We start from the raw sequence: 9,036 nt of genomic DNA on the forward strand, positions 1-9,036 counted from the left end.
AAGCTGTTAAGTTGAAAAAAAAAAACCTGAAAATATTGTTGCCATCTTGCCCTGTTTCTAAGGACTCTAACTCTCTTAACATATTATATTAATATTAATAATATGTCAGAAAAGGAGATGCAGCATATTATTTTACGTTTGGAAACTCACAGATTTTAATTAAGTTCTGATCACTCCGTAAGTAACACAAAAGCAGAGAACACAATATTTAAACGTTTAGGAAAACAAAAAAAAGAAATATGAGAGTTAACAATAATTTTTTAATTTATATTTACTCATAAGCACAATAATTTTTAACCCAGTAGGCATACAGTACCAAGCTACCACAAATATACCACCCTACGTTTCCGATACCTTGCCGTTCTCACAATAATTATTTCTGTAACGAGTATTGATGCTCGTAGTATTTATTCATGCCTGTTTTTAAATAGTTTTTTTTTGCTTTTGAGAATAGAGAGACCTACATAATAAGAACAGTTTATAACTATCTATTGAATTAAAATGTATATCAAGAATAAAGGACATTGCCTAATACATAACCTAAGGACATTGCCGTGAATCACGTATTCGCTTAGCGGGTTCCACCCATGCAGCATAGAACTGTCGCGATAAGTCTCGCACCCCATGTTTCCCAATGGAAAAGGGGATTAAAAATTAATTAATTAAACTAAAATTAATTATTATATTTATGTTAAAGAGCATATAAAATGATTGATATGTGAATTTTAGATTAACGTTTGAAAATATCACCTTTCTTATCCACACCTTCTTTTAGTACAAGAGCCGGGAGGAAAAAAAGGCAATTATTTCACCCCAATTTTTTATTACTTTAATGAAAATTAGGTATAATTACTAGTCAAGACTGATGAGTCTGCCAAGTATAGGTATATGTATTCTTAATTTATATTTACTCATAAGTACAATAATTTTTAACCCGTAGGCATACAGTACCAAGCTACCACAAATGTACCACCCTACGTTTCCTATACCTTGCCGTTCTCACAATAATCATTTCTGTAATGAGTATTGATGCTCGTAGTATTTATTCATGCCTGTTTTTAAATAGTTTTTTTTTTTGCTTTTGAGAATAGAGAGACCTACATAATAAGAACAGTTTATAACATATGTCTGCCAACAAAATAAAGGAAATTTAACTTACTATAAAGTAGTTTATGACACTTATCTTCGTAGGGGTAGTATTTTTTTATGATATTCACATATGAATATAAATTTGGCAAATGAAAATTTGTCCGAACAACTATAAATCAATTTATTTTATTTCATGTAAACTATTACTCCTACGTAGATAAACATCATAACCTACTTTATAGTTCATTAAACTAGCTTTAATTTGAGTGCTAATGGTCTGTTAATCTGTACGTCAAATGTTTTTTGAGATATAAATTTTTCAAAATAAATTAACTAACTACTTATTCAATACGTCCCATACAACATTTTTATGAAATGTTGCTTTTTAAAAAGCTCTATCTCGAAAACTATTTAACGTAAATAATTCTATTAGGGCTCATATTTTAGCAAATTTACTTTTCTTTAAATGACGTTCTCTTAGGCTTTCTTGTGTTGTTCCTACTTTTTAAGGTATAGAGCTCCGAATGAAAAATTAGTTTTTTTTATCGCTTTGAAACAGTCGCCATTTTTTATTCCCCCTAACTTGGCAGACTCATCATTTTGACTATTAATTATACATAGTTTTCATTAAAGTAATCAAAAATTGGGGTGAGATAACTGCCTTTTTCCTACCCTTGGGCTCTTTTACTATTTTACTACGACCGTATTCGGTCATAATACCTGTGTATCGTGTTATACCAAATAGATTTTAGACTATTAGAAATATCAAGAAATAGCTTGCTTTTCCTAATATTTTATGTAAATATTTGAACATAAAAATAAGTAAATGTTTTACTTATTTGTGTTCTTCACAGACCAGTTAATAACTGACGCACTATTTGAGCGTTTTTTCTGTTCCTTATAGATAAGGTAGATAGACTATTTATAGTAAATAAATATTATTATAATATTTATTAGACACAAATTTATTTATTACTATTGGCCTTTTACTTATTAGTTCTAAATCAACTTCGTTTAAAGTGTTCAATGAGGTCTCTTTTCAATTACTGTATTGCGTTCACTCATAATCCTAAAACAGATTCATTATTTAGCACCGAAAATATTATCATAAGATTCTCAATTCATTTGGAAGAAAAATACATTCAATATCTTGAAACAAGATTTTATACCTAATCGAATATTATGATGACGAAGAGCCTCATAAGATATTTATTATATATTCGCCTGCAATGTTTTATCTCGGTGATTGTTTGGAGGGAGGCAGCGAATATTGAAGTGATGGTGAAGATGGGCGGTGAAGACAATACCGGGAGGGAGGGTACTTCCTCCCTTTCGGAAGGGCTTCACAACAACCAGTCGTAATTAAATTGCTGAGGGTGGTTGGGCTAATAGCATCAAAGCCATGGCTCCCATGAAAAAAAAAATTGGAGTGACCACAACATGGTATGAACACAAGGAAAACACATGCCTATATCACAAAAACACAAAGTAATAACAATATGTTTGAAATGTTTAAAATCCATGAATAGTAGAGATGAATTATATTACATGGAGATAGTTTAAAATAATTGCACCTTTAAGCAACTTCAGGAGGTAACAAACGTGCTTCAGAAAAATTGGGTATAAAGTAATTGCAATTACAATTCAGTTCGAATTACAATAATTTAAAACAATAAAATGAAATTAAAATTTTGATTAGTAATTTCAACTTATTGATGAACCAATCTGATTATAATAATGTTATAAAATTACGATTACTAGTTAAACCAAAGTAATTGCAATCACATTTGATTGTAATTAGTAATAGCAATAACATTTTATTGTAATAAGTAATTCCAAATACATTTCATAGTAATTCGTAATTGCAATAACATTTCATTGTAATTAGTAATTGCAGTTATAACCCGTATTCAAACTCGTTTAGTTAAAAACCAGTTATTTAAAAAGTATATATAAACAACTTTGAGGCTGGTTGGGATAGATATTATTTCTGTGAAACGAGCTCTACGTTTGTTTTGTTTTTCAAATTGAACACATCTTAAGGAGTGGATTACGACTGAGAAGATATGTTTTATTGAACATGGTCTTAGCGAGATATAGAACAATTTCACAGACTCAGGTCCTATATTACTCTTCTTCAACTGCTGGTTTTGTTCTGTTTCTTGTTCGGTTGATTGTTATGTCTATCAAGTGGGAAGTTTCATTGTTATGAGCTGCTTCCAAGAAGAAAATCCAAATTTATTAACAAATTTTCCAACCTCCTTTCTAGTCAATTCAAGTCACTTCAAGATATAAATCTGTTAAATTGTCTGAAGGATGAGGTCCAGCAATTCACAATTTTCTTTATGATTTTAAGAATATTATTATCGAATACAGACCAAGATAGTTACGAACCATTCTGGTATGGTTCCTAGTACACCTAATACTTATTGGTCGATACTGATGTAAAGGGGTAAGTAAGAGGGTATTTTATCTATTTCGAAAAGTTATTTATATCTTAGCATCAAGACACACATAATAGCCACCACAAAAGGAATTTCATTTTTATTTTTTGCCACAGTTTAAGATGCTAAAGGCTTTTCGGAAAAAAATACAACGAATAAATTTAAATATCCATTCGGAAACATATGCAATATATAAGAGAGCCTTCCTTCGATAAAGTATTTCACAATTCTAATCACGACTGACACGCTTAAAAGATGTATTAATAGAAAATAAGTCCGTTTAATTAGGTGTTGAGATCGGTATTTGATAGATGCATTGTGGAACACCACTGCTATGAGAACCTGCAGTTGATTAGGAAATAAATCATGCGTCTGGATCATTGACTTCATTGTTTAGAAGAGAATGCCATGAGATCCAAAACTCAACACTTCTACTAGCATGTACCCACAAGGCTGCTTCTGAATCATATGTAATTAGTAATTATCAAAATTACTTCACAGCAAAATATGATAAGCCAAAATTAGATTTAATATATTTACTTATTTCAACCCCTAATTACAAAATTCTATGACATACTTCCTACGAAAACGGAAAACTAATTAAATTGACAAGCTAACAATCTCAACTTAATAACGTAATAGGGAGTAATTTCTGAAGTAAAGTCTTTAAGTATGTGTTTGTTAAAAAATACACATTACGCTTATTTTCTGCAATATTTATATCAATTTTAAGGTTATAGCTTTGTATATTTTTCTTAATAATATCTACATCGGTAAATAATTTTTGAAAATGCTGAGACACCTTTTCTAAACGTCATATCAGTATATCAGTTCCCGGTCATGACTTCTAGAAGGTGTTGAACCTCATTATTCACCACCTCCTAAGAGTTGTAATAAAGTTACATGTTTATCGTGGCTTCAATAATATTTAATGTTTGTTAGATTTTTTGCGAACTTAATTCCTGTTACACCTTGATATTCTCCATTTAATCCGTAAATTTAGCAGAAAGGCGATTCAGCACGGACAAGGAGGTAAACAAATGGAGTTCAACGCTTATTCAATGATATGGCAGGGTATGAAAATTGTAAAAAGCTCTAAAGGCCAATTCAAAATTGGAAAATATATTGGACGAAGCGCCGACTATGCAGAAAAATAACAGATGTTCAACCATTAAAATAAGTCAAACATGATAAAAAAATAATGGGAATGTTCTATTTAAAAATAAATAACAGATAACTCTCATACTATAAAGGTATAAATGCAGCAAGTTAGCATCGAAGAATAATGCATAAAAACAGTAGCACTTTAGAAGAAAGCACAACGAGCAGGCAGTTAGATCCCTGGGTATATTCCTCATAGAACCAGGGCGAGCTGCAAACCAAGGCATCAACTCAACTCATTCCGATGGCTAATTTCAAACCAAGCACACTAAGACTAGCCTCATCTACACTAGCAGATACATTTAAATAAGGGCTATGATACAAAGGTTAATGACAATAGGACAATATCTATCCTTTCGGCCTGGACCATGCATATCTAAGTACTAAACACTCACCATTGAGAGCAGTCTTGCAGATGCCGGCCAGAGCTGTCTCCACCGAGCCGGTTGTCGATACCTCCCCGCACACCCGGAGGCACCACCACCGCCCTGGCATCACATATCGCCCTCCAACAACCTACCCAAAACTAAAGCTAATTCTCATCCATCATATTTTTTCTAAACAGTAGGAATATCTTTCTAACATAGGATATCTAGATTAATTAGACGGTTAGGTATCTACAATACCTAAACATCCCCAGGCATAATAATTATCCTGTATTACTTAAGTTATGTATAAGAAAAGGTTCAAAGAGTAACTATGTCATGAGCTAAAACTAGAAAACAGATTTTTTTTTTTTTAATCATTCAATAAAAAATTTAATTCACACCAATGTTAAAACCTTTAATATATGGGTTTAACTCTAACTTTATGGCTTTAACTAACAAAATTTTGGTACAATTCAAGCCACATAGATTTAAATAAATAAAAGCTACTGTACTTAAAAAAAAAATATGAATAAAATTGAGCCAAGGGGTATTTGAACTATATGTCCATAATAATAAAATTTCCTCACTCCCTAGATTATCACAGATTACCGGTTCACGTATTTCAAAAATGTGTGAGAGCTAACATTTTTTATCTAATTTTAAAATATGATGTGTTCTAAAACACACTTGTTCACCCAAAATATAATTACAACCTTATATTATCTTTCTCACTACCAAGATTTTTTTAAAAAACCCAATAAAAATGAATTTTCATTCAGCACAAAGCCAATCACAGTAATGCTTAAACATGACTATCTTTAAGCCGTATGCTTCAAGTATCTCACTTTTACACAGTTCCTATGATAAATGACAAACTTGGTTTGATTACTAGTGTAATTTTATTCACCCTCACTCCCGATGTAATATTATTTCATTAGCAACTTGATATTTTTCTTGATATAGTCCTTCTACAATCCACTATCATTTCCTCAGACCTCACCCTGTTCGAATTATAGCAAATCCTTTTTAGCTAGGGAGTGAGAATATTATATGAAAATCAATTTTGTAGTTTCTCTTTATATATTTGCCTTTTTTATCATTTTAACAAAATCAACGTTCCCAACAACATAAGAGAACAAAACCGACCACCCACTGTTATGCATTTTAAATTATTATTAAAATACTAACAAAAAGTAGTACAGGCCTCTAGAATATTTTAGCATAAATTGTACTATCACTATTTATTCACTGGATTTTTTTTGTCATTTATTTTATGTTTAATCATTATCTTAATTAATACTAATGATTATGAGTGCCCACTTCACAGGCGTGGTATCAAATTTCAGTTCAGAAAAAATGATTCTACAAAACCTATAATAGGTACTTTCTATAATAAAATTATTGATTATTTTCTATAAATCGAAATGGTGCATTCCAGTAAATTGACTGAGACATTTGAATAACCCTTCGCTTTGTGTAGGAGCTTGGGAGGAGAGAAATTGAAGAATAAGAGTGTGTACTGAAAAGATGGAGATTGGAAGTAGGAGCTATTGAAAGGAAAGGAATGCGTTTAGGGAGTGAGTTCTCCTTCATTGCTTCGGCCGACCCTTCCCTCCCAACTGGGCTGTCGTATGGGTTGGAGCATAAGGTTTACAGGCATCTAGGTCGTATATCAGTCTCAACTCCAACTAAGGTTTATAAAAACGTATAACCGTTATAAAAAATATATTTTAGTTAATGCTCGAAAATAGAAATATTACAACGGACGTGTTAAGTGGATTTTGTTAATTACCGTAATACAAACATACTCATTTATTACAAAGAAATATTCAAGAAAGTTGACGTTTTACAACATCTTCAGTTTTAACACAATTTCTAATTAATATCTAGTCAACACGATCTACTAAGAGTAGAATTAATATAGTATTTTAAATCTTGAACTTAAATTAAAAAAAAATTGCATCATACTACTTAACATCCTAAATTGAGTTGAAATTAATCCTCGCTCGTTTCAGAAAAGAAATTGTTATATTGTTCACTGTGGGAAATTCCACGAACTACTTTTCCAAATGAGCCTTTTAGTTAGTTATCTCTCGATCACCACCAAATTTAATTTATTGTGCATGAGCACAATTTCCCTACTACTATATATATATATATATATATATATATATATATATATATGATAGTAACATGCTTTGTACTAATAGATTTGTTCCTGCCAGTTTTATTTGCCACTGACTTCGGTAAAAATCTCGGTAATGGGATCTCCTACCAAAAAGGCTGCTATATCAATTGCAAGGTGAAAGGTGAATGCAATGAAGACCACGTCTGAAATGGCTAAAAGATATTTGATGACGTGTAGGTAGACCTGCGGATTGAGGGAGGGGATGATAGAGTATGCAGCTGACATGTACTTGTGGGCAAGGACAGTTTCGGAGGCCAAAGCTAGGGGTTGTAGAACTAATGTATAATAGAGAGACCGAACTGGTTAACTCAGGACAGTGGGTGGGTGATAGAGGCTCTACAGTACCCGCAATACGATTACAGATTCCTATATCCTGGTTTTAATATAGAGATTTCTTAGAAATGGGCACGGGACAAGTGCTCTAAAGCAGCAGATCCCATACTTTCTTCAACGCAATGCCCTTCTTGAGCTAAAAAAAAATAACGGCACCCTTATCGAACTAAAAAAATAAAAATGTGACCACCTTAGAGCGGTTGAATAAACAGGGATATAACCAAAAAAAGCAAACAGTGCAAAGTAAATACTAGAATGATCAATTTAATTTAACAATTTTTTTGGATCTTTTTTAGTAATATTTTGAAAAAGTGGCATTCGTTTGCGGCACTCGCTTGGGCCACTGCTCTACAGTACCCGCAATACGGTTATAGATCTCTACAGCTGGGTTTTATTTAGGCTCCGTTTAGGCTATTGTATATTTCAGTAGACCAAGTTGTTATGTTACAAATGCATTAATTTCAGAAAATTTGAATTTAATGTTTATTTATCTCTATTTTAGAAAGAACAAATTTTAAATTCTGAAAATTACGACAATTTGAGGTTTATGAAAATAAAACAAGGGACTAATTACAAAGAACCATTTAAAGTATTCTTTATTTTTTTTTTTTTAATTGATAGATTTATTTATTGATAGATATTACAATCTGCCACACAGTTGTGGGCCATAGGTAATAGTGATGAATGATCTTATACATACTAAAATAAAAAAAATAAAATAAAATAAGAAAAAAAAATAATAATACAAAAAAATAAAATAAAAAAAAAAGTCTCTTAAAATATATACAAACAAAAGAATAGACAAGATGAACATAGTCAAGCTATCTGTATGAAAAATAAATAAATAAAATAACATAATGATAAAATAATATAAAGTATTATTTTAAAGGAAAATATCTATTTTTAAAAATGTCATATGAAATCTTCGCTATCTGATGTCCTAGTATTTTACAATCCTAGCTGATAGAGTTGTTAGAGTTAGTGTAATTAATAAAACAAAATAAGTTCTGTCTGTTCTTAAAGGGAATAAAAATAGTTTTGTTGCTACATATAATAACATACTGTTGTGAAATAACTTGAGACTCTTTGGGATCATTATTCTCCGGGTAGGAAATGAAGCACTGAGCTTAGGGGTTGATTTATTTACGGATATTCCGGGTCCATTTTAAAAATAAACAGTGTTTACCTTCTATATAAAGGGGAAACCTTAAAGGTACGCTGGGGGAGAAAGAGGCATATTGACATTATAGATTTAACGTAGGAGGTAGCATCCCTTATAACCGCATTTTTCCCTTTAGGGGACCGGCCTACTAAGCGGTTTATTAAGAAAAGGGCACTGAAAAATAAAATGAAAAGGAAAAAGAGAGGGAGGAAAAAAAAGCCATACGTTTTCAAAGAATACTCGTATTCCAAATGAAGTATAAAGGAATATAATACATTAAATAATATTTTA

At 31.3% G+C, this 9,036-nt stretch overlaps 1 protein-coding gene across 5 annotated transcripts in view; it reads right to left on the minus strand.

Annotated features, from left to right (window-relative positions):
* The window catches only part of Liprin-beta (liprin-beta), a 196,125-nt gene that overhangs the window by 91,292 nt on the left and 95,797 nt on the right, over positions 1–9,036 (minus strand). Inside the window, exon 3 of one of the 5 annotated variants that reach the window (XM_067047744.1) lies at positions 5,090–5,210. The exons of the other annotated variants lie outside the window; for them this stretch is intronic. Within the exon in view, the coding sequence (XP_066903845.1) occupies positions 5,090–5,210 (121 nt within the window). The remainder of the gene's footprint in view (positions 1–5,089; positions 5,211–9,036) is intronic. 5 annotated transcript variants of the gene reach the window in all.

The sequence above is a fragment of the Halyomorpha halys genome, unplaced genomic scaffold (assembly GCF_000696795.3).
Source record: "Halyomorpha halys isolate HHAL.00 unplaced genomic scaffold, Hhal_1.1 Scaffold685.1, whole genome shotgun sequence".
In the NCBI taxonomy this organism is placed as follows: domain Eukaryota; kingdom Metazoa; phylum Arthropoda; class Insecta; order Hemiptera; family Pentatomidae; genus Halyomorpha; species Halyomorpha halys.